At 35.9% G+C, this 26,069-nt stretch overlaps 2 protein-coding genes across 2 annotated transcripts; both read right to left on the reverse strand.

Annotated features, from left to right (window-relative positions):
• Positions 1-400: 400 nt before the first annotated feature.
• Positions 401-11,735, reverse strand: LOC113231889 (beta-hexosaminidase subunit beta-like). The gene is made up of 3 exons (XM_026466429.1): positions 11,517-11,735; positions 10,666-10,897; positions 401-531 (listed from the first exon to the last, which is right to left on the reverse strand). Exons 1-3 carry the CDS (start codon positions 11,685-11,687, stop codon positions 401-403), a joined length of 534 nt encoding a protein of 177 aa, XP_026322214.1. The 5' UTR covers positions 11,688-11,735.
• An 8,680-nt stretch (positions 11,736-20,415) lies between these two features.
• Positions 20,416-25,408, reverse strand: LOC113231647 (NADH dehydrogenase [ubiquinone] 1 beta subcomplex subunit 2, mitochondrial-like). The gene is made up of 3 exons (XM_026466073.1): positions 25,230-25,408; positions 23,568-23,694; positions 20,416-20,578 (listed from the first exon to the last, which is right to left on the reverse strand). The coding sequence occupies exons 1-3, from the start codon at positions 25,325-25,327 to the stop codon at positions 20,483-20,485; spliced, it is 321 nt and encodes a 106-aa protein (XP_026321858.1). The 5' UTR covers positions 25,328-25,408; the 3' UTR covers positions 20,416-20,482.
• Between the last annotated feature and the right edge of the window lie 661 nt (positions 25,409-26,069).

Here is a 26,069-nt window from a genome sequence, read left to right on the forward strand (position 1 = left end):
TCAAGATGAGGTCGACTATGGAGCATGCACACTTATAATAATAATGCCTATAGACCCTCGAAACTCGAATTAAATTGAATTGACTTGAAACGGTCCACGTTAATAGAATATTCTTACGTAGCCGTTCGCCATATAAATGTTGACATAGGGGAAGAACACCAGTACGTCTTGTCACCCGATGATGGAAAGGGGACGGCGGAATTAAATCGTGTAATTCCATCGTACACTCTCTGTGATAAATCCTATGAAATACTGATAAGCAGGCAACTTTACGGCGGTGATCAAGGCTGATTTGTACATCATGTTCAGAGCAAGGAGCAATTTTATACTATTTCGGTACTTAATGCCTAATTGAAATATACGTAAACAAATGTGTGAAAACATAAGAATTAATTTTTAATTAGAAAAGTGAAAGATTTACCTTGAAGTCATCAGTAATGAAAAACAATTGAGAAAATGTCTCCAAGCCTCTCAGAATACCCCAAATCGAAGAGCTTCTTAAATTGGACGTTGATGAAACGTTGAGATAATCTGAAACAAAAGCAAGAATCTTGGATACTCATTTATCTTCAACGACTTTCACGAAACTAAAGAACTTGACGGCGCTGTTAGGCAGCTCCTGAATTAATCCTTTAGTCGCTTGTTAATCTTGTTATTCGAAATATCGACAGTGATTACATTCGTAATACGAGAAATTATTAGTATAATTGATCTCGTAAAGCAATTCAGAAATAATACATTCTTTGACACAGCGTAGCGCGTAAATATAATCAAGATGTGACAGGAATTATTTATATACATATTTTTATATTTTATTAGGCTAAGGTAAGAAAATTAAATTAAATTGTATCTTTCGTCATTTATGTAGTGGTGAAATTGGCAGTTATAAAAGGTATAAATGTAATAGGTGAGTGAACCTAAAACGTAATATAAATCGGCAATCTATTGTTTTGTCGCTTAACAATAAAACAATAATACGTTACCTATCGGAATGTAAACAAGTACTTATATCTGAACGTGTTTAGCAATAAATGCGTTCAAGAGGCCAGATCGACATACTTAAGAAATATATTGGGAGTGCTACAGGGAAGCGTATTGGGTCCTCTTCTTTTTATAATTTATATAAATGAACTGCCATATCTTACTCAGTATTATGCACGCTTTATACCAATTATGTACGCTGATGATGTCACAATATTATTTGCTAACAACGAAAAAACAAAAATTGACTACGAATTTGACATAAACAATACATTGAAAGGTCTTACTACCTGGCTTAAATCACTAAATTTAAAAATAAATAATTCTAAAACAAAATATATGCAGTTTGGTAATTACAAAAAAAATCACTTAGATTTACACATAACTTGTGAAAATGACGTTATTGATGAGGTAAAAATAATACTAAATTTCTTGGTATTACTATAGATAAAAACTTAAATTGGAAACATTACGTAGATGTGCTAAATAACAAACTGTGTAGTTATTGCTACGCTTTATCTGCATTGGTCGATGTAGTGTCGGCTGAACTTGCAAAAAACGCATATTACGGGAACGTATAACCGTTACTATATGGTGTAATTTCTTGGGGAATTCAAATTCAAATTCAAAATAATCTTTATTTCATAGGTAAGCATTATTACACTTGAAATCGTCACAATGGTTAAACTCTACCGCTCATTCGTAAGGCAGATTCCCCTGAGAAGAATGAGCAAGAAACTCTAGGGGTTGCTCTTTGTAAATAACATTTACAATTTATTTTTTTTATTTGAAACATCAGAGATCGAGACTACCTCCATGAGCTAAACGGGTTACTACCACGGATTTTTGTCATCCAAGTACGCAGAAGTTGTATAATAACCTTTAGTATAAAGTTTTTGTTTCACTATAGTTTTAAACCTCGTGAAAGGCAAATTTTGTATATCAACCGGAATCTTGTTATAGAAGCGTATACATTGCCCCTTAAATGATTTTTTTACTTTGTGACGACTATCAAGAAAAGCTAGTTTATTTTTATTCCTCGTATTAATGTTATGTTTGTCACTATTTTTCATAAAGAAATTACTATTCCTTTTAACATAAATTACATTTTCATAAATGTACTGTGAGGCTAGTGTAAGAATCTTAATTTCCTTAAACTTATCTCTCAAAGATACTTTGGGGCCCAGATTGTAAATTGCCCTAACTGCACGTTTCTGCAGGACAAAGATTTTATTGATATCGGCGGCATTACTCCAAAGCAAAATGCCGTATGTCATTAGACTGTGAAAGTAGCTGAAGTAAACCAATCTAGCGGTTTCGACGTCTGAAAGTTTCCTTATTTTTTTAATCGCGTACACTGCAGAGCCGAGCCGTTTTGATAACTTACTTCTATGGGGACCCCATTGCAATTTAGCATCTAACGTTATACATAGAAATACAACTGTATCCACAAGATACAATTTTTCGTTTCTAACTACAATGTTTGTAACCGTCTCTTCGACATTGGGTAATGTAAATTTAACACAATTTGTTTTTTTCTCATTAAGAAGTAGGTTATTAACAGCAAACCAATCTACTACTTTAGATATAGCATTGTTCACATCGTCGTAGGAACATTGGTGCCTTTTAACTTTAAATAATAATGAAGTATCATCAGCATACTATCTCATGTTTTATACCCTCCATAAGGCTAGGTAAGTCATTAATATAAACTAAAAACAAAAATGGGCCTAGAATTGAACCTTGAGGGACACCCATGCTAATGGGTGGGAAGACCCTGATGATCTCGTACCGTTAACATCGACCCTCTGTACCCTACCACGCAAATACGATTTAAGAAGGTCGAGATTACGTCCCGCCACACCTTAATGGCGAAGTTTCCTAACCGTGTACACACAATCAAAAGCCTTGGAAAGGTCACAGAATACACCAATAGCATCATGTGAGATTTCTCATGCATCAAATATATGATTAATCAACTCGACACCAGCGTCGGTTGTAGAGCGACCCCGAGTGAAACCAAATTGTTTAGGAGACATTAAGTTATTACTATAAAAATGTGCACACATCTGATTTAGAATATTTTTTTCAAATATTTTACTGAGCGTTGGTAGTATTGATATAGGTCTGAAATTGGTGGGGCCAGAAATACTACCAGATTTGAAAAGTGGAATAACTTTACTTTGCTTCATGAGGTCAGGAAAGACACCATCATCAACTCATTTATTAAAGACACAGGCTAAGTAAGGCGCAATACAATCAACTATAGAACTAATTACTCTGACTGAAAGACCATCAAGATCAGCAGTATTTTTTATGTTTATAGACTTAAAGGCTTTAACAATATCGTTTGGAAATACATAACGGAACCTTAAACTAGTGATACTAACTGCATTATTTTCTTTTAGTAAGGATTCAGCGGCGGTGGGAGATGAATTTAACGACTTAGTAGTCAAAATTGGAATGTCGGTAAAAAAATTTTTAAATATTTTAGCAACTTCTGCGTCTGTGTTTACAATTTTGTCATTAAATCTTAGTTGAAAATCTAAGTTACGAGGTTTGACCCTTCCAGTTTCGCTGTTTATAATATTCCAAGTCGTTTTTACTACATTCGGGCTGCTTTTTATTTTACTATTTATAAACATTGCTTTGGCTGCAACACAAACACGTTTAAACATTTTCAAATATTTCCTAACAAAATCATTAAAACTGTTACTAGTGTTATAAGTCCTTTCATCGTAAAGATCATATAGCCTTTGTCTAATTTTGTGAATTCCCACAGTCGCCCAATCACTAAATTTCAATGAATTATTAATAGTAACGATTTTGGACCTAAAAACATTATCACGTTCACTTTTCACTATGTTGAAAACTGAATTAATCAATTTATTGGGATCGTTAACGTACGGAATATCAGTTAGTTTAAGCATTACATTATTTCTATAAGCTTTATGTCGACCATTATTTATCGGAACACATGTGATATCCTTTGTTGGCATTTTGTCAACAGTTATATTAAAAGTGGCTAATTGACCGCAGTGATCAGAAGTTAATTTATATATAATAGATTTATTACTAGGTACGGCGTTAGTATAAATGTTGTCTAAACAAGTGGTAGTAGTAGAAGTTATTCTAGTCGGAAACACTAAGAAAAGATTCACAAGATTATAATATTGGAAAAATGATATGAACCTACTGCTAGCACTGGAATTTTCTAAGTTAACATTGAAGTCACCACAAACAGCAATATATTTATTTGGATTATTTAATTTGCCTAAATTTTCATCTAATCTTTTTTCAAATATGTAGTTCGTAAGATGAATGAGGGGGTCTGTACACGCTTAATATAACAAGCCGTTCAAGCTCTATGCAGGATATCTCTATAGTCCGCTCAATAGATAGGCTCACCATATCTGTACGTTCTTTAAACTCTGTCAATGCTGTTAAAATAGTCACAATACAAAAACGATGCTTACGCATAATCTGTTGTAAATCCAGTGATTATTCTTTAAGAAATCTGTACAAAGAAAAGGGTTTCCTGACTTTAACAGGAATATATATTTTGGAAATATATATTTTTGTACGTAATTACAGTAACTACTAAACTATCTAATGTACACTACGTTAACGTCAGAAACAAGGACCGTCTTGTCCTCCGTAGAATAAACAGCACGATCTTTCACAGCAGTACCTATGTAACAGCGATCAGAATTTACAACAGACTTCCAATGGAAATGAAATGTTTAAATTGTGATAAATTTAAAACTTGTTTAAAAAAATGGTTAATTGACAAAGTTTTTTACAATCTTAACGAATTTTATATAAAGACATCAAATATTTGACAATTCTATAATTAACTTAATCATAGTTTTCATTTTTGACATTTAAGTTGTAATCAATTTTAATTGAATTGTAATTTTAAGATATAGTACGCTTGATTGGGTAAGAATTGTGGATCTAATCACTTGTAAGTAACACCTGTATTTTACCAATTCATACAATAAACGTTTCTGATTTTTGAACAAGCCCGGTTTCAGTAAAAGATGAGGTTACATATTTATTGTTCATTGTTGTGCACAATAATAGCAACGCTGACTATTCGCCTGTGAATTGTGTAATGATTGTAACGAAGTACGAAGTTAACGTACAAAAAATAACGTAATCAACTGAAATCTAATTAAATAATAATATATATCGTATTGTATACCAGCCATAACATTAAAATTACTTTATTTTCTTCTAGCATTCATGCGTATCTCATATTTCAAAGCGTTTCACACAACGCACACGATGCGACTCTGTGCGCCTCGGTGATGGAGCTTAACCCTTGCCTAATGCTGTGCCGGCCCCTTTAACGGGTTAAAATGTAATCTATGATTTATTCCGGTTGAGTTCCGAAGGCCTTTTTACGCCACATAATGGATTAGGTTATCATTATGCCTTTTTAGCTACAGCTTTTGCATCTGCATAATACCAAGTTCACAGAAATTGTAGCTTCAGCACTATCGAAAAGTTTACGTCGTCGAAACAAAAACAACAAATAAAACAATAGTTTAAGAATTAAACAAAAAAATTGTTTGGAATATGGACTCGATTACCAGTGGCCACATTTTGACCGACCTCAAAAAAAGCAGGTCTCAATTTTCAACTATATTTTTTTTTATGAATGTTACGCGATAACTCCGGTATTTGTGAACCGATTTTGATGATTCTTTTGTTTGTTGGAAAGAGGGTATCTTAGTCTAATTTAAATTTGAAGGAAATATTCCACCGCTAAGGGTGGCAAACTAGGGGATGAATCCGGTTACGTCATTTTATGGTAACCAATAAAACTTGGCAAATAGATGTAATTCCACGAACTTTTGAGGTCGCTTTTTTTTTAGTACTCTGTACTGAAATTCGGCTGCAGTACCACCTCGCTCTTTAGAGCGGCAGCCTGTAAAGTCAGGATTGCCATAAAGTTGTCCAACCTCCGGAAGGAGAAGAACCCTAAGAAGAACTGAGATTATTGAGAGTATATACTACCTCAAATAGCTTTGGTTTTGGTTGAATCAATCACTTTAGAAAAAAATATATTGTATAATTGAGGATATACACTGATTAACTACATGGCGTGAAAACACGATTCCTAAAAATTTACACAACAGAAAAAACCCAAACTTGCCTCAAAATTTTACAAAATAACTATTCAATAGGTACTTTACATATACTCGTACGTACCAATGATTTTTATATCAACTGGAATAAATAGAAGGCACACAATAATAATAATAACGCACACACTCAACATAGCCCCGCACTAGGGAAACCCTGTGTCGCGGGTACCATGGACACACACATAGACAACTACAAATTACACCCAAACTCACGAGAGAAATAAATGTAGACCATACAAATATTTCCCCCGGCCCGGGAATCGAACCTGGGACCTCGGCATGGTAACCGTTCGGCCACGGAGGCAGAACACTAATATTATACGATATAGATTTTTCAAATGGCTTTAATTTCGTTTGTAAAAAAATACATTCTGAAATGTGTGTCTCTGCCGCTAAACCCAAGCAAAATGAACCGTATTCCGTAAAGGAATAATTTGAATTCGAGCTGAGGTAGTATAGACTCTTAAGACGCTAGGCTTCCCAAGCCGTGGATGCGCGTTAATTATTTTATTATATAACAATATAGGCTGGCTGTGTTTATGGATAGTGACAAGAGTGACTACATTTTCGTAAGTAATTTTTATATTTCGTAGTTTGATGTATATTCAACTAATGTGGTTGTTACCTACATAGATAAAACTTGTACAGAAAAGTCTTTACTATTTAACTGCCTCTATAGTTACGGCTTTTCAACCATAGATCATATTCTTGTAATAAAACAAATAATAGAAACATTTAATGAGAGAGAGGACAACAATAATAATAAGTATTTATAGATTACAATAAGGCCTTTGATTCACTTAAACATAATGAAGTCTGCGAATCTCTCGGTGAACAATGAGTACAAAAGAAAAATATAAGACTAATCCAACAAATATACAAAAAGAGTAAAGCAAAAATACAGCCAGCGACTACAGGAGAATAATTCCAACTCAGAAAAGGTGTCCATCAGGGGGATCCTCTATCGCCCAAAATAGTCGCTGCTGTCTTGGAAAGTATATTTAGACATCTGGTTTGGGAGTAATATGGCTTGAGTATAGATGGAGTACGCATTAACCACTTGAAATTTGCAGCTGATTTTATACTCGTGGCTATAAACCCAAAAATGCTACAAACTATGCTTATAGAATTGGACACGGCAAGCTAAAAAAAAGGACTCACTATGAACACTAACAAAACGAAATTTTTGGCAAACAATATTAAAGAACAGGTTGCGATAACTGGAAATAAAATTGAATATGTAGACAAATAAGAATACTTGGGCCAAATAATATCCACAGACCGGACCAAACAGACAAAGAAATTGGAAGACGAGTCACAAATACGTGGAAGAAATTCTGGTCACTCAAAGAAGTCCTGAAATCAAAAGAAATTGATACAAAATACAAATTCATAGTAATGAATATGTGTGCATTGTACCGGTGACCACATATGGATGCCAGACACTGTTGGACAAATTGAAAGATAATGTAAAACTACCACAATTAAAAGCAAATCAAAGACTAAAAAAGTCACACATATAATAAAACAGAATATAGAAAAATACGCTCTATTTATTGAGCTTTCACGTTATAACATAAATGAGCATCCCGGGTACGTGGGCGAGACTGGCTTGAATTTAGTCAACGGCGGCTGAGCGGTTGTATTATTCAGAGGAATTTAAATGTTGTTGCCTAGTAAATAGAATTCAGATTCGCCATTAATGTACATGAAGTCGTGGTAATGGAAAACTTTCACCTCGTGTAACTGGGCGCTAAGGTTACCTATCAGGAAGAATAAACTATTTCTTTGGTGCAGGAGAGCTTGAATAATTAGTTTTAAGCACATAGCAGGAATTTACCTCGCTCGCTCGCCTTACAAATAAAGAACACGACACAAGAAAGTAAAGCTTACTAAGGTTAAATGTTTACGTTTCTCATACTGCACATACATCAATTTGGATCAACCGATTACTTACTTAAAGTATACCCTATAGGTAACCAGTTGATTCAATAACGATCAGTACTAAAAATACAAGTAAGTACTACAGTACTAAAAAACTGACCTCGAAAGTTCGTGGAATTATATCTATTGCCAAATTTTATTGAAATCCGTTACCGGAAAGTGCGCGAAACCGGATTAATCCCCTAGTTTACCCTTAGAGGTGGAATATTTTCTTCAAATGTAAATGGGACCAGTACCGAGGAACCCGCTTTCCAAGAAAAAAAGAATCGTCACAATTGGTTCACAAATGTAGTATACATACAAAAAAACATACAGTCGTATTGAGAACCCCGCCTTTTTTGAAGTCGGTTAAAAATAAACAGATTTGACAGCACTTTTGATGCTACAATAACATATTTGTTGATTTTAATATTTGCACAGTTCCTAATCTGCAGTCGATAACCTAGTCACCCTTTGACTCCGATTCAAATGCCCATGTTGTTGGAAAACGGGATCGTAGATACAAAATGCCACTCACTTTTAATAAAGTTAGTTATGTATAGTCAACTTAAATATATGTATACATATCATATACTTCTATATTGTAAAAAAAAGGAAAATAAATGGCAAAAAATAAATGATCATCATCATCAACCCATACGTTTCACGGGTCTCTACCCGTGCCCAATTGTGCGACTGGCTGGGAGTGTGTGCCTGAGAAGAGTCTCAGGTGAAGTTTTAGGCCACAGTCCGCCACGCTGGCCCATTGGGGGTTGGGGTCTTCACACGTTTTTCGAGGATTGTGAACTTTCTTCGACGAGGTTTCATCACGATATTTTCCTTCACCGAAAAGCTCATGGTAAATGACAGTCAAATTTCGCACATAAATTCCGAGAAACTCAGAGGTACGAGGCCAGATTGGAATTCACAACCTCTGCTTGAGAGACCGTACGTCAAACCATTAGGCTACCACAGCTCATAAAGCTGATAAAGTAAAACCTACTAAAATTCGTACTTTTTTTGTAATTTTTAAGTTTATTGAATGTAACGTCGTTTGCCCACCATGATATTCAATTATTTTTGTGAAATTACTCTACTAGTTTATAAGAATTATTAATGCAAAGGTCGGACACTACGAAAAAATTCATTCGGTCCGGCTGGATTCGAACCAGCGTCTTTCAGCAAAGCGCGCCAGACGCTATGCCTCTTAAACCGCGGAACGAAATAGCGGACCGTCCACTGCCACTTCAGCTGAGCAATTCTTCGAGCTATGTCGGTTATCTTAGTTCTCCTACGGATTTCCTCATTTCTGATTCTATCACGTAGGGCAGTACCGAGCATCTCTCTCTCCATTGCTCACTGAGTGCCCTTAAGCCTTCTTATGACGTCCATAAATTACATAGTAATGTAGTCGATTGTACTCGAAAGTAACCGTTTAATTAAATGTTCGTTACTGATTGGACTAAGTGTAAATGGTCTTAGGTCAAAGATCATAGTAATTGAACTACTTATACTTAAATGTTTATGTGTGGGCGTTTGGCATCGAAATTTGCATTGGCTTTGAATATTTCGATACCTCCAATGAGCAATACGCCAAATTATTCGTTTTCTTTTGTATTTTTTTTCGGATTTCGTCGCTTTCTTTTTTTTTCCACATGATTGAGGGAGCATAATATTAGTAAATAAATGTGGCTGTTCACAAAAATAACAACAAAAATTACAATAAAATAGCGTTGGGCCAGTGTACATTCGAGGTATCGATTTCATTAAATTCTTAAGAGTAAAACTTACAATGGATCAGAGGGATTGCTAGAAGTTGTTTCATAATTATTTTTATGTAACCATTAATTTATAACTACTAATTAATTTATTCTTAAATATAGAAAGTCTATTTTCAAGCTGTAATATAAAGAAATTTGCCCAACAATATGCCTAAAATACAGGTACACATTTACTTGCTTTAGGCATCGCAATTACACATAATTCTAATATTAAAATGTATAGCTTTACTATGAAGATTGTATAAGGTTTCCTTCTTAATGCTTATTTTAATACTATAATAGCTTTATTTACATTTGTTTTACTCTTTATCTATAATTTATCTTTATTTTTAAATGTTTCGTGGAGAGTACTAAAAATGTTTTATATAAATTCGGTTTCGTGGTTCTTAATTGTTTGGATTTATTTGAAAAGCATTAAATGAAAGGAACAAATCTCGAACTCCATTATACTCAAACTTATCAAACTCGTTGACTATAACATTTTATCAGTCGTATTTCTTGGAACATTATCTTCACATAATAATAGTGACAAAATTGTGCCAGTCAATTACACCAATTGCCTGGTCTCAATAAACTAGACAATTCCCTATTATGTGAATACCAGAGCAACGGAACTCACTCAGGGGCACTTCCCAGAACACCCAGACTAGAACCAATCTAGAAAGGTTCATTTCCCAATTTGGTTCTACCGGGAATTGAACCCGGGAACATCGGGTGCTGTATTACTTGTCCTGGGCCCTGCAAACGTACTCGTGCAATGACTGTGCTTGAGCACCTAAGCCTTTTTCTTAATTGTGGTGTTCAATAAAATGTTAGGTACTTACAGATTTCATCCATGTCAAAATGAGGATAATCTTCACATGGAGCACTTAATTCTACATTCAGTTCCATTATATTCCCTAACAATTTTTTTTTGTCATGCTCATTGGAAGGGATGTGTGTTTTATCTTCTTTATGGTTTATTCTATTCTTGCTGGCTATGTCGTGAAGTTTTTTCAGCACGTAAACATAGTGGTTTATGGCTCGAGTTAACGTTGGGCATGTTTCTCGCACTGTCTGTAAATAATAGCAAATTTTAAACCATTTCATCGTTTTAAGCGCCTTTTGATATTGTACCTGGAAGTAGGTATTTATAGAATATCAAGTGACGTGATGAACAAGTCGTGCACATGGCGGTAGGCGACAAGCCTGTCCATAACATTTGCAGTGACCTCAGAGCTTTAAATCGCAAAGATCTTAGGGACACTGCCACTGAACCCGTCACCTTGAGATATAAGTTGACAAGTCCCATGTGCCTGTAATTTCACCACCTTACCCTTCTAAACCGGAACGCAGTAAAGCTCACGTTACTGTTTGGCGGCAGAAATAGGCAAGGTGGCAGTACTTCCCTAGACGAACTCTTACACAAGTACCCTATTGCTACTAAATGTTTCATTGCCTATATGTAAATCGCGAAAACCTAACAACTCGATTCGATCTACCTTAGTTAAACAATCTCAACTTTATATGGATGTAGAGAACGCAACAACATTTTTCTTGCGCAGGTCAGAATTGCGAGACAGTCCTATGGTGTTTAAATATGTACAAGTACATTTCTACACGACATGTTCCCTCAAAAGCCGGTTGGTTCACATATTATAATTTGGATTTTTAATTGATTTAAAAAGTCACTCACCTTAATAACTAATTTCGCTGGGTCGTAAACCAGAAATTGATCGTGTTTCATCTGCATTTGCGGTTGGGGCCATACTTCGCCATGAGTCGGGGGGAATTTCGGCCCAACGTTGGTTAAGCTGGTCACGATAAACGCGTTCAAAGCACCGAAAATCACGAGATAGCGCAGCATCGTCGCGCTGCACCGGCGTCACCCAGTGACTGACTACTGAATTGGTGTGACACAATTTATATAGAATGATAAAACAGCCGCGAAAAAACAATACCTATACAACGCTCTGACGTACGCATGCTCTATATAACGAAGTAAGTACGTATGTGTCCGGTAATTCAGCTATTGGCAATTTCTAAGCATTCTTTACTTAATTAGAAACATACTTGATGCATATACATAGATACAAGTATTCTTTATTGCTCACACACAAAAATCAATACACTTCATAAATAACTTAGAACGCTGAACTAATGTGGGCGAAGGCGAGCTTATCGCTATCGATCTCTTCCAGACAGCCTTCGAGGTAGAGGAAAGCTAAACAAGCGGGAGACATAGTGTGCCAACGGTAAAATTTGAAATGTATAAACAAAAAGTTGCTTTATTATCAAATAATAAATAACGATATAATATAGCTACATATTGTATATTTCTATATAGTATAATAATAATAATACATAGGCCGTGTCAGGAGACATTTACGTAATTCAATTTTAAAAACAGGAAGAACTTAGAATGTCGGACTTCAGATGGGAGTTTGTTCCATAATTGTGCAGCCTTCATCGTAAAGAAGTCTTTGAAATACTCTGAGCGGGTGAAAAGGGTTTCAGTAGGCTATCCATTTCAGACCTTAGTTTCGAGGAAGCGAAAACGTCCTTAACGTATGACGGGGTGCGAGGGTCATATACGTGGTACTTACGTTATAGAGAGATGAGAACGTGCTCCTGAGGCTCAACTCACACTGGCGCAAAGTCGAAGCGTCGCGACGCGTCACGTTATTCGTCTATAGCATATTCGTCTCTTTTTTCCCATTATTAAGGTACTTTGTGATATGCAAATATGGAAGCGGGTGTCGACGCGGCTTCGCGCGTCACTTGGGCGCAGTGAGTCCTCAGATGCCGACCACACTGTGACCCGGGCGTACCAATGCGAGCGTCGTCGCGGGACGACGCGCATCGCCAAGCGTTGTAGTTGAAAAACAGTACGCGACGCGACGCTTCGACTCTACGCCTGTGTGAGTTGTGCCTTATTATTATGCTCAAACACTTATAATTATTTCAAATGATATTTTTTACACGTAAAAAAAGTAACGTCCGTGTGTATAAAAGTAAATAGTCCGCTATTTGAAATTATACCAACATTTTACTCTAGTATATGTTTGTGCCGGAATGTTATTGTAGATATACTTATCTAGGGGAAGCCCGAACAAAGTTCATGAACTGGGATAAAGCGAATGACGATTATTTAACATATAACGTACTCTCTACAAGTCGAGGCGGAACTCAGACCGAGTCGTATTGATACATACGGGAGTCACCACACTTATCGACACGGAATCGCACTAAGCTGGTCAGAGGCCCGAGTGGAAATTTGTAATCATTCAAATTTAACTACCACCAGTGGCGGTTTTTCTGTCTTGGCCGCCCTACCCGCCGGCCGACCCCAGGCCATGTCGTCAATACCAGTCGCCCCTTTCTCGGCACTCATATGGTTAGACTAAAACCTTTTATCGAAATCGATTCAGAAATTTAGTTAACTATATAACACTTAAACCTTCCTCATTATCACTCTGCCTATTGGTGGAAACCGCATGAAAATCCGTTCAGTAGTTTTGAGTTTATCGCGATTGGACAGACATATAGGCGCGGTAGTGATAATATGTAGTGATGTAGTGATTTCAGTCAACTTAAACAAAATCTAAATAAATTATACACCTGAACCTTCCTTGTGAATCATTATTTCTATTGGTGGAAACAGCATGAAAATCTGTTCAGTAGTTTTTGAATTTATCGCAATCAGACAGACAGACAGACGCGGTAGTGATAATATGCTATGATTATACGTAGGGCGCACTATAAGTTTCCGCAATGAAAAGAAAAAAATACTATAAATGGTCAGAAATGAATTTATTGTTTCTCAAAATATTCTCCGTTACCGTTAATGCACTTTTTCATACGAATGAACCAATTTTGAAAACATTTATGCCACTCCTCCGTGACAATCGCTGAAACATATTTTTCATACTATTCGACAGCCTCTTCAGATGATGAAAATCGTTGACTGCGTAACTGGTTCTTAATTTTTGAAAATAAATAAAAGTCATAAGGTGCCAAGTCGGGACTGCACGCGGGATGGCTCATAAGGTCAACGTTGTTCACCTTCAAAAATTCATTTGTCTGTCTGGCCGTGTGAGAATTAGCATTATCGTGGTGCTACGGCGATAGATGATACGGCGTTTACGGTTATTTTTACGGAGTTTGTCAATAACTTCCGGCAAACAAATGGTCGTGTACCAATCACTATTCACGGTACAAGGACTCTCCAAAGCAACAGTAGCCACATGTCTGATTGCTGCTTTGTTTTGGGATCGTAACTATAAAGTCATGTTTCGTCGCCTGTTGCTATGTTCCATACCAAATTTGACGCCCCTTCGTTGTATGTTGTTGTTGTATGGTAAGCATGGCATTGCACCAAGTGACGCGATCCGTTTTTTGAGCCTCACTTAAATTGTGTGGGATCCACCGAGAGCACAGCTTTTTCACACCCAAATGTTTGTGTAGTATTGATTATATTTGTCTCATGCCTATACCTAAAGATGCCTAAATCTCATGGTATGTCACATGCCTGTCTGTTTGATCATACGGCGCACAGCATCGATGTTTTTGTTGTTCACAGTAGTGGACGGGCGACCATCACCAAGTTCGTCACTGAGATTTACACGACCACGTTTGAATTCTGCAAACCAGCTATAAATAGTCGTCTTGTATGGTACTTCATCGCCAAAAGCAGTTAGAAGCCGAGAATGCTCCGCTGAGGTGTTAAAAAATCATACTACGAAAATTTTCACGAGTTAAATCCATGGTGATGTAGACAACCAATTTCTAAAATGACGCCACAATGTAAAAACAAGTGACAGTCAGATGAAACAAACTGTATTCTACAACCAAAGAGTTCCATTTTTAAATGTTGTAATTCCTTTTTAAATATTGTTTATGTAAGTGGCCAGTTCCGGAAACTTATAGTGCGCCCTATATAGTCTCTGTGGCACCAACTGAGGTAAGAGTACTGTAAGGGTCGTATTCCAGAACTCTATTCAATGCTCAAGTCAGGATCTGAGTATGATTTCAAGCACTGGAAATATGACCCTAATGGCAGGGACTTGAGTATGATTTCGAGTGTTTTAAACCATACTCAAATCCTGACGTGAGCATTGAGTAGAGTTCTAGAATACGACCCTAAATGTCAGAAATCGCAAAATCTTTTACCACACATTTTAAATGAAAAGTATTTGTTAGACACGAAACTGGCCACTACTCTACAAATTAGATTTAAGTAAAACCAAATTATAATCATTTATCTTGCTGACTGTACCATTTTTTCAAAATCTGTGAATTCCAATCAAAATATCTTCAAAATTCTTGGATAGTCTTCTAACTACAACGATTAAGGTAGCTGGCCTTGCCGCCCGGTCTCAAATTTACACCCTGTATATTATATTATAGATGTAACATATCTATATTTTATACATAAAATGTACGAAAGTGTGATTTAGGAAGATTATTGTTATACGATGCGGTGCAGTGCGGCCCGCCATAATGTGCGTGAGCCTTTACAATATTTAGGTACTTTGAGTTATTTCTTGTTTTTAACCGACTTCAAAAAAGGAGGAGGTTCTCAATTCGACGGTATGATCTTTTTTTTTGTATGTATGTTACGCGATAACTCCGGTATTTGTGAACCGATTTTCATGATTCTTTTTTTTTGGAAAGGGGGTACTTCCATAGTGGTCCCATTTCATTTTGAAGGAAATCATCCACCTCTAAGGGTGGCTGTTCACGCATGAAGATTCATTTTTATAAATAGCGCCTAACTTTAATTTAGGAGCAATTACTTTTAGCAATTATTTAGTTGATTTTGCTATTTCTCCAATTTAAGGCGTTTTTCCCTCGATATACTTTGAGTAGTGTCGTAGTGAGAACCTATTTTTATTATCTCCAGTATCAAGTCCTGTATAGTGGCGAACTAGGGGATATTTCAATGAAACTTAGCAAATAGACGTAATTTCACGTACTTTTGAGGTCGGTTTTTTTAGTACTCTTTACTGAGATTATCATCAATCATCAGTGAATTTTTTGTCACCATTGGCCGCCCTAGGCGCGGGCCACGTTTGCGTTAAAATTTTTATTTAGACCTTAATTATATTATGTTTATAAGGTTTAAATCAAAATCTTAACGCAAACGCGATAGTTAATTTTACATATTTAATAAAAATACACTAAAGCGCCAGAAAAAGCTTTATGTCCATGCAATAAGAGCGCTAAAGACGTGCCTTTCGCGTCGGGGCTGTCAGAGCGGCAGCGAAACTCACTTTTCTGACCGACTTAGTGCGATTCTAAGTTAGTAAGTATGGTGACTCCCTATACAGTATACTTGTACTCATTTTAAAAACAATTAAGTCACGTAGATTGTGTTGGTGATATAAAATTTAGGTCAAGTATTTTGTTTATCAATTTATACATAATATAATATTTTCCCTATTATACTTGTTCTTTTAATCAGAGATCTTTTACAGGAATTTTATATGATTTTAATTAATTTATATATCGCAGTTACATTACTGTTCATTAGTTAACGATAATGATTATTTGTGGTATGTTATCGACATTTTGTTGTTTGGTCATTTTTAAACGAATTTATTAGGCGTAGTTGCCTCATAGGTCTAAAAAAGCAGATAAAATAAGACAAAGATATTCGAGCTTGTTTTTAAGTAAACTAAAGCTAAAAAATTAACTAAAAGCTAAAAGAAAAAAAAAAACAAAATTAAAGATTAAATTAGTAACTTTGGGTTTTGTTTAAACCGTTCCGATCTATAAAATATATCTTAATCAACAAGCGTTTATGAAAAAGCATTGATGCGTTTTGATGAAGAGAAAGATGTAAGCCAAGACGGTAGCAAGTGGAAGGCTGTGTTGCCTATCCCGATGAGAAAAGGGCGTGAAGTGTATGTGTATGTAAATCATTGTTTTTATTGTGAAATATGTAATATTAACTTGTGTTACTTAAACAAAAAACATAATTATTTCATTTATGTCATATAAAAGAGATCAGTAAAAGTTTACACGTGAACGTCCTGGGTTCGGGTACCAGGTTCTATTCTTATTTGTTGTACACCTGTATCGCTTATCATGTTAGTGTCTACACTTTTACCGAAGACCTCCAACAACCTACAAGGAGAAGACGCGTACCTACATATTTCACTACCGGACTATTTCTCAAAATATATGTACCTTTACAAAAAAAAGCGCCGAATAAAAATAAAATTGCCGCCACCTTACGTCAAGTGTTTGACACTTCAAAAAATACGAAAAGTCACGATATTTTTTTTTTAATTTATTGAGCATTGGCTACGAGGCAATCAACTTAAACATACAACAAAAATAAATAAATGAATTAACTAAACCTAAGCACTACAACGCTACAACGTAACAATTAATAATAAAAAAGAAACTATTTACAAAAGGCCTAAAGTATGAAAAAATTGAAAATAATATTGTACAAAATGAAATTCTTCATTATGTATGAGAATGATTTAAATGCGGCTTCATAGTAAAAATTTAAGAAATATGCCAAAAATAAAATGAGCCATATCGATTTACTTTTCTTTCGTTACGTTTAATTTCCACTTTCACCTAATTTCTGAATTCATCCGTTAGATATTTGCACGGGCACCATTAGAATTATCCTTGCTGGCTGTTGGTCTGGCGTCCTCGGCCATATTTTTCATGACAATCAGTCCAAACGTGTTGGTCAAATTGAGAGTATGTTTTCGTGACGTTAATAGTTAAGAACTTTTTCATGATACGGTGAGTCTTGATTTATTTATCTCATCGTAAAACATGTAAATTAAAAGTTTAATAAATGTATTATGACATTTGTATAACAAGTTATAATTATAACAAACCATTGGCATTTAAAAACTCGGTTATGGTCATATTTGTAATATTATTTCGCAACATTTCATGGATTTCGTTACTAACTGGATAAAGCCGAGTGTACACAGTAATTACCCGACTTCGACGATGCAAAAAATAATGAGTTTGGCAGTAGGCAGTTATGTCAATATTATGCACATAAATGATTGTAATTCTGATGAGTTACCTATATGTAAGTAGGTAACGAAATTGCATTTATCTAAGAAATAGTTGGTATTTTAAAAAAATCCCCTTCCAAGTTCGCATAATTTCGAACAATTGACCTAAACCATAATTTTCCTTTATAAGAATGCACTCATATTAACGTATTCGCCTTCATTATCTGTCCTCAACACCTTGAGCTTCTTTCAGGTTTGATTTTCTGCAAATTTCTTAAATCCTTTATTTTTCCATAAGCCACACTCTTCGCCTTGAGAAAATATGCAAAATTTTTCGCGAATAGTCATCGATAAATGTAATATAAAAACGGCACGGCACGGGCAAGGAGGAGTTGCCTATCACGATACATACAGATAGCCAATTTGCTATGGCAATAGCCCAAAATCCGGTGCAACATTAGCAGACAAAATATGTTGATGTTCGCTGCCACTTTATTAGAGAAGCATTAGACAAGGGTACTATAATGCTCAAGTATTTAGAAACCAAGTGCATGGCTGCTGATGCTTTAACGAAAGCAGTGTTAAAGGGCAAGTATGAGTTTTGTTTGACGTAGAGAAATGGGTGTGTACTGAGTGTTCATGACTGACAAGATTTTTTTGGTAGTATAAGGAAAGCCAGCTGTAAATAATTGAGGAGGGGTGTCAGAGCACGGATGTGCAATCTTTTACATACTGGCCGGTGTGTGTTTCAAATTTATTTTTTCACCTCGTAGTACTCTCTTCGTGTCATGTGTATTTTTTTCACGTTATATATAATTTAATAAAAATCTTTATTAAAATATTAGACCAGTTTTCTCATTTATTGATAGAGACGGAGGAGCTCTGTCAATATTTTCACAAGTTCTTTCCTTGAAAACACATGCCTTAATTATTAATACAAAGATCGAACACTCAGAAAAAATTCCTTCGATCCGGCCGGATTCGAGCCGACATCTTTTAACATACCGTGCCAGACGCTATACCAACTAAGCCAGGGAACGAACCAGCGGACCTCACGAATTTTTCTATGTGTTTGTTGCCATTTGTAACTTTCAAATTTTGGTTTCCATCCTCTAAGAGAAGAACCAAAGTTTCTTAGACTATGGAAACCATTTTTTCCATCCTCTAAGCAAAGTTTACATGCGGCGCTAATCAAAAAATAAAGCCATTGCCTATAGAGCTTACCTTCTAGCCTAGTAATAATGACTACTGGATTAATTTACTAAAAATACACAATACTTATAAACCTTGGAGGATGGAAAAAATTGGTTTCCATAGTCTAAGTTATAAACTATTTTTAAGACTTCAAAAAAAGGAGGAAGTTCTCAATTCGACTGTATTTCTTTTTTTTTTTTTGTATATGTATACGTTACGCGATAACTCATATCCCATGCCATAAAAATTTGTGAACCGATTTTGACGATTTTTTTTTGTTGGAAAGAGCATAGATTTAGTATATTACTATTTAGTATATACTAAATCTATGGGCAAGAGGATACCTCAGTAAAGATCCCAGTTAAATTTGAAGAAAATATTACTTCTTTAAGGGATGGTAAACTAGGGAATGAATCCGGTTTCGCGCACTTTCCGGTGACCAACTTCAATAAAACTTACCACATAGATGTAATTACACAAACTTTTGAGGTCGCTTTTATAAAAAGTTTTTAAATTTCAGGAATAGACTATTTTTTAAACTACAATTCATTGCTAATGGGAAATACGTAGTTCAATTATTATAATATAAACATTTTGGTTTTTTCATCATCATCATCATCATTAAAATAAGTCCCACTGCTGCTGGTCCCACGGGTCTCCTCTCAGGCGAGGGTTTAGGCCATAGTCCGCCACACTGGCCCAATGCGGGTTGGAGACTCACACGTTTGTGGACGGTTGTGACCCTTCTTCGACATACAGGTCACATTGTTTTCCTTCACCGAAAGGCTCATAATAATAGTAAATTTAAAATTAAAATTTGAAAATTGTTATATAAATAGAGAAAAGTATATTTAAGGATACTTACTAGTCAGTATCAACACACATACAACGCAACACAGGGCAAAGGTATTCTATAAAATTCAGATACCTACATACTTACTCCCAAACAAGTCCATATTGTTTATTTGGGAAAGAAGGTAACTTAAACGAATCATACCATAAAATAAAAAAATATTAACAAATAACGTGTCTGGTCGTGTATTTTCCTTATGGTAAGAATGTATTCAAATAACTTTAAGATAACATAAATAGCAGAAGTATGTCCCACATTCCTGATAAATTTTACCACCAACAACTAACTCGACAATATTGAGAATGGCACTTCCACCTTTTTTTAATGCCTGCATTTTTTGCTTATCTGTACCTACATTAACTAAAAGTTATATTTTTACATTTTGGGTCAATACATGCAACTACAGGCAAATATCAAATACGTATTAACAAAAATTATGACCAGTGGCAAACTCTTGGGAACTAGTTACCAGACTCCCTTTAAGTGTACTATTAAAATAAAAAGAGTAATTTCTTAAATAAAAAGGTTAATTTCTTAATTTGAATTTTTATTTACAACAATAATTTTTCAAGCTATAAATTATGTTTCATTATTCTATTCAGAGGCAGTATGTTTTATTTATACATTTATCCTTGGGAGGCTTCCTTGGCTGTCGGGAGGTATGCCTAACTCTTCATCGGTCCAAGTACTGGGATCAATGTAGGGCCATTCACCCTAGAAAATTAATTATTTTTTTAGAAAACAAATATTTTTTTAAACTTCACCTAACCATAGTGAACAATTTATCTATACTACAACAGGTTTACAAATAAATTAAAATTAATGATTAAATGTCCATATATTATTGAATGATATATATACATAGTATTATCCTACGAGCATTTGCAAAATGGGACTGTAAGTGTTAAATGTTTTGACTTTGCCAAATTTCACAATAGATTATTTAAATTATTTTTACATTAAAAATTTATGTGTGTAAGTGTTACACTATCTCAAATAGATTTAACGGACTGGCTGTAGACTCAAATGAGGACGAAGTCGGAGCACCTAAGAACAAAACACCAAGAATACCACTACCACCACAGGTCAATAATATTATATGGAATTGAAGATATACAGATACTAACCGAATTGCTAGAAACTAAGGGTCGTATTCGAGAACTCTACTCAATGCTCAAGTCAGGATCTGAGTATGATTTCAAGCACTGGAAATACGACCCTAAACGCAGGATTTAAGTATAATTTCTAGTGCTTTAAATCATACTTAAGTCCTGACTTGAGCATTGAGTAGGGTTCTGGAATACGACCCTTTGACTGATAAAACGCAGTTCACACATAAAATAGTGAGTAAAAATCAATTCATCATAAACAGCTCTAATACCACGCCACAACAAATCGCGATGAAGGTAGTCGTCGACAGTGCAAGAGGGTAGACAGATATGTCAGCTTTTAAAGCTGTCAGCTGTCGCCGTCCAGTCAACCTGTGATCATGGAGCGTGCAACCGTTCCGAAATATCGGGAAAATAAAAAGAAGTCATACCGTGGTAAGGCACCTGAAATTAGTGATAATCATTTAAAAATGAATACTTTAGCATATCTACGGTCTGTTGCCCCCCAAGGCGGGCAATAGACGAAAATTTATTCAATGAATGTTTTACCACTCTTGGTGGGCGATTTATTACAGGGGGAGACTGGTATGCTAAACTTGTCCACTGGGGATCCAGACTTACCACAACAGTGGCAGAGAACTGAAGAAAAGTCCAGATACTTTCAATTTGAAGACCCTTTTTACGGCGGAACCTACACATTGGCCCTCTGATGCAAATCGGCTTCCAGATGTCATAGATTTCTTTATAACAAAAGTATTATCACGACTCTCCTGTGTTATAGAGCCATGTCTCGATGGTTCATCAGATCATACTTCGATTATATTAAGCATTAGCACAACAGTTTTGAACACTGATAAACGCGCGATGCTGTACTACATAGGAATAATTTCGAGATATGATAAACAAAAATTTGCAACTCAAGGTAGCTCTTCAATCAGAAGAGGACATAGAAAGTGCTATTGTAGAATTCACTTCCTTGAATCAAAGGAGCTGCTGGACTTGTACGCCTGAAATAAGAAATATATAAACTACACATAACCCAGTACCTGAAGAAATTAGAGTAAAAATCTCAGAAAAAAGGAGTATGGCACACTAGCCAACACCCGGAAGATAAAAGAGCTCTAAATTTCGCAATGAAAGAAATTATACACCGAACTGCAAACGATGCTGCAAAAGCCGAAATTGAGGTATTGTCAGGTACCAAAAGCCATGAATTACTCCTTATGGCGAGCACGCAAGGGCAGGCCTGTCACTGCTAAGCCACGTGTGCTAGAACACCTGAAGGAAAGGCAAATTTATTCGCCAGACACTTGTCAAAAATTTTGCACTCTAAATGAACCCGACCCTCAAAGGGACGTGACAGACATTGACGAAGTCATGCGCTCTGCAACTAGACTTTCCGGTCCATCCAGCATCTCCTAAGGAAGTAAAATAAATTATCCACCGGCTGGAGAACAAGAAAGCTCCAGGTTTTAACCTCATACACAAAAAAGTGCTCACCGAACTCCCTCGAAAGTAATTGTCTACTTGACATGTCTCTGTAATGGTGTAACGAGAACAGGTCACTTTTCTAAACTGTGGAAAGTATCCCAAATAATCATGGTGCCCAAGCCACGGAAATCAGCACATGATGTAACCTCATATAGACCAATAAGCCTGCTGCCCGTAATGTCAAAGATATTCGAAAAAATTCTCCTGAAGAGACTCGTGAAAGCACTTTTCTCACAATCACTAACACCGGATCACCAATTTGGATTTAGAAAGAATCATGCTACAATAGAGCATATCCATAGATTATGTAGTGTCATCAGAACATCTCTTGAAAACAAAGAATATTGCTTGGCTGCATTTTTGGACATACAACAGGCTTTTGACAGAGTATGGCATAAAGGGCTACTTTATAAAATAAAAACTTTCCTACCGCACAATTATTATGCTATCCTGGCAACGTACCTTTCAAGTACATTCCTCTAAGTTCGAGAAGGAGAAAACACATCACCATGCTTTGATATTCTTGCTGGAGTGCCCCAAGGTTCCGTATTGGGACCAGTATTGTACACAATTTATATGTTGGATCTACCTCATACCCTAACAACTCTGTTAAGTAGGCTTTCCTGGAGGAATCATAACCGAGCGAAAAGAGACAAACTCAACATCTGATGTCGCGAACTGTACTGGCTGCTTAAAAGAAACACTGTCCTTACACCAGTATGGACTCAGGGCATTCAGATTTAGGTTGCCACATACAATTAAAATATTACACTAACACAAAGAGCTGAAGATTCCGTCCTTTCTAATGCGCCCTGGTTCATTCGAAACTCGGAAATCCATCACTACCTAAAAATCAACACAGTAAAAGAAGAAATTCGATCTTACGCTATTAAGTACAAAAGCGACTGCATCACCACACTAACCTGCTGGCAGGGCAACTATCCATGACTCAATGAGACGTCTTATGAGGCGCGGAATCTTGGAATTGGATCAACTAGTTTGAAAATCCAGCTGCCATTGGAGGGGACGCGATGGACAAAAAAAAACTTCGACTACTTCTTATTTTATAATATTGAAATACTGAATAGAAAAAAAAGACTTACATAAACATGTTCAGGTTCAGTAAAAATATGGAAGAAGATCCACCACCAAGCGAATCCTCCAAGTACTTCAGCCAGTAATGTAGCCCTCTTTGAGGGCATGGGTGGAACCACACGGTAGGACCATACTCTGTATAACAAATAGAAAATGTAATTAAGTGCCATGCAGCCTTTACACAATATATAACCATAGTGGTCTGCCACGCAGAGGTCCCAATTCGATTCCCAGACTGGGAGAAATATTTGTATGGCCTACATTTATTTATTTCGTGAGTTTTGGTGTAATTTACGGTTGTCTATGTGTGTCTACAGCACCTGCGACACAGGGTTTCTCTAGTGCAGAGCTGTGACTGTGTGCATATGTTATTATTAATATGCTGATTTTCTAACTGTAACAACTGATGTCAATTGTAGGACAATTGTAGGATGTCGATGATGTAGGAATGTGAGACTGTCTTTGTGGCCCAACATTGCCAAGTCGTTCTTGGAGGATGAATGCAATAATTGTTGAGCATGTTTCTGAAGGCATTAACAGAGTCGATTCTAGTAGCATGTTCCAATTATGGATAACTCAGTTGCTGTAGAAGTTATGTGCAGCTTCATACAAGCACAAGCTTGTACAACCAGTCTCAGAATTTAGATATATTCTTTGACAAGCAGTCCGGAGCGGGATACTTCTGTTCGTGAACTAGTAGGACTGGGAGGTAGCACACGCAGCGTTTTTCAATTTACATAATATTTTGTAATATCTTTTTCAATTTATATAATATTTTGTAATATCTTTTTAAAAAGTATAATACTTTGTAATATCATTTTTATGAATTAAATTTTTGTATTTTCTATTTTTTTAAATTTTTTCAATATAATGCATTGATGATATAACTAGACAAGTTCTTAGGTTTTCGCAATTGTTACACATAGGACCATAACATGATTAATTGAATTAAATTTAAAAATATAAAAAATCAAGACAGACTTACAAGCGTTTTCGTAATGTATTACTAATTAAGTAATATAATAATAATAATAATAATAACGCACACACTCAACATAGCCCCGCACTAGGGAAACCCTGTGTCGCGGGTGCCATGGACACATACATAGACAAACACAAATTACACCCAAACTCACGAGAGAAATAAATGTAAGCCATACAAATATTTCTCCCGGCCCGGGAATCGAACCTAGGACCTCTGCGTGGCAGTCCGGCATGGTAACCGTTCGGCCACGGAGGCAGTTAATTATAATAATTATAATTATTATATATATAATTATAATTAGTTAATAATAATGTAAGCTTTCAAGTGTTTTCAATAAATAAATAAATAAACTAACATCAGTTAGTTTTACAATGTCATCAGCTTTAATGGATCTGCAACTCCTTCAATAATGAATTACTACTTCGATGTTACTTTTTGATATTATTTTGATATTATAGTCGGTTGTGTGGTTGAAGAAAGACATATAAACCGTAAGTGCGTAACTTCTCCATAACTATTTTGATGTACTACGTAAACATTAACAAACATTCATTATATTGTTGTCGATAAATATATCACACTTTATAATATCGAATTTAGTCGAGAAGTATTCATACATACAATTATTTAGTGGCTCTTTTTACGCTGAGATAAATAAATATCGATGACATAACCAGTCACTCACCCATGGCTCCCATTTCTTTTAACTTGTTTTACATTATCTGCAGAGTTCTTCAATGATCGTAGTAGAAGAACTCTTGAAACAAGAGGCCTAGATAGCATTTTTGGTGGATTACAGCACCAACTTCAACAAAAATATAAGTTTTTCGATTCGGTCGGATCTTAATTTCTTCTTCTGTCAAAAATTTTTTTTTACTGGTATTTTTTTAATTTTATTATGGCCACGGATTTTTATGTTTCGTGGATATAGCTTACAATGTCATCAGTTTAGAACTTTTTCCATCCTCTAAGGTTAAGAACTACATTCATTCAGTAGTTCTTTTGGTTAGTTATTGTGTAAATTTAACGGCCCGTTCACCTTCATGGCAGTCCGCCGCGCAGGCGGGCGAGGGCTATACACTATCCTGCGTATGGCCCTCGTATGGAGTCTCGCAGGACGCATTGCAGGATGATTTGCACGCTGCGACATAATCATATCATAATCCAGCATAATGCGGCAGACGGCAAGGCGGACTGCAATGCAGCATTAATGAGTATCCCCTTTAAGACGATTTTATAATACACAGACTGTATAATGTTTTTTCGCCTTTGTTATGCCGGGTTCATGAGTCTTTCACTTGCGTTTTTCGCATGCTTGCGAGCGAGTCAGCTTCACAGGTAGGACTGTTCATGAGTCGCTCGCTTGCGCCGGCCGCTTCCTTTGCCTTGGGTTTCTTTGCGTTGCTTGAGTTTGATATCTAGCAAGCTTGATATTTCCATGCAAGCAATAAGGAATGTTTGCGGAGGACAGCACCACTGGCCAATCACAGAGCAGTAGCAGGTTCGAGAGTGTCGACAACCCAAA

The sequence above is a fragment of the Hyposmocoma kahamanoa genome, unplaced genomic scaffold (genome assembly GCF_003589595.1).
Source record: "Hyposmocoma kahamanoa isolate Upper Pololo Valley unplaced genomic scaffold, ASM358959v1 66, whole genome shotgun sequence".
NCBI classification, from domain to species: Eukaryota; Metazoa; Arthropoda; class Insecta; order Lepidoptera; family Cosmopterigidae; genus Hyposmocoma; species Hyposmocoma kahamanoa.

Excerpts from the sequence above, each read along its gene's own strand:
- LOC113231889 (XM_026466429.1), bottom strand. The coding sequence starts at position 11,687 with ATGCTGCGCTATCTCGTGATTTTCGGTGCTTTGAACGCGTTTATCGTG. Across the intron at positions 10,898-11,516 it reads CAGCGAAATTAGTTATTAAG|ACAGTGCGAGAAACATGCCC; the intron begins GTGAGTGACTTT and ends TATTATTTACAG. Across the intron at positions 532-10,665 it reads TTTTGACATGGATGAAATCT|ATTATCTCAACGTTTCATCA; the intron begins GTAAGTACCTAA and ends CTTTTGTTTCAG.
- LOC113231647 (XM_026466073.1), bottom strand. The coding sequence starts at position 25,327 with ATGCTATCTAGGCCTCTTGTTTCAAGAGTTCTTCTACTACGATCATTG. Across the intron at positions 23,695-25,229 it reads AAAAGAAATGGGAGCCATGG|AGTATGGTCCTACCGTGTGG; the intron begins GTGAGTGACTGG and ends TTTGTTATACAG. Across the intron at positions 20,579-23,567 it reads CTGAACCTGAACATGTTTAT|GGTGAATGGCCCTACATTGA; the intron begins GTAAGTCTTTTT and ends TTAATTTTCTAG.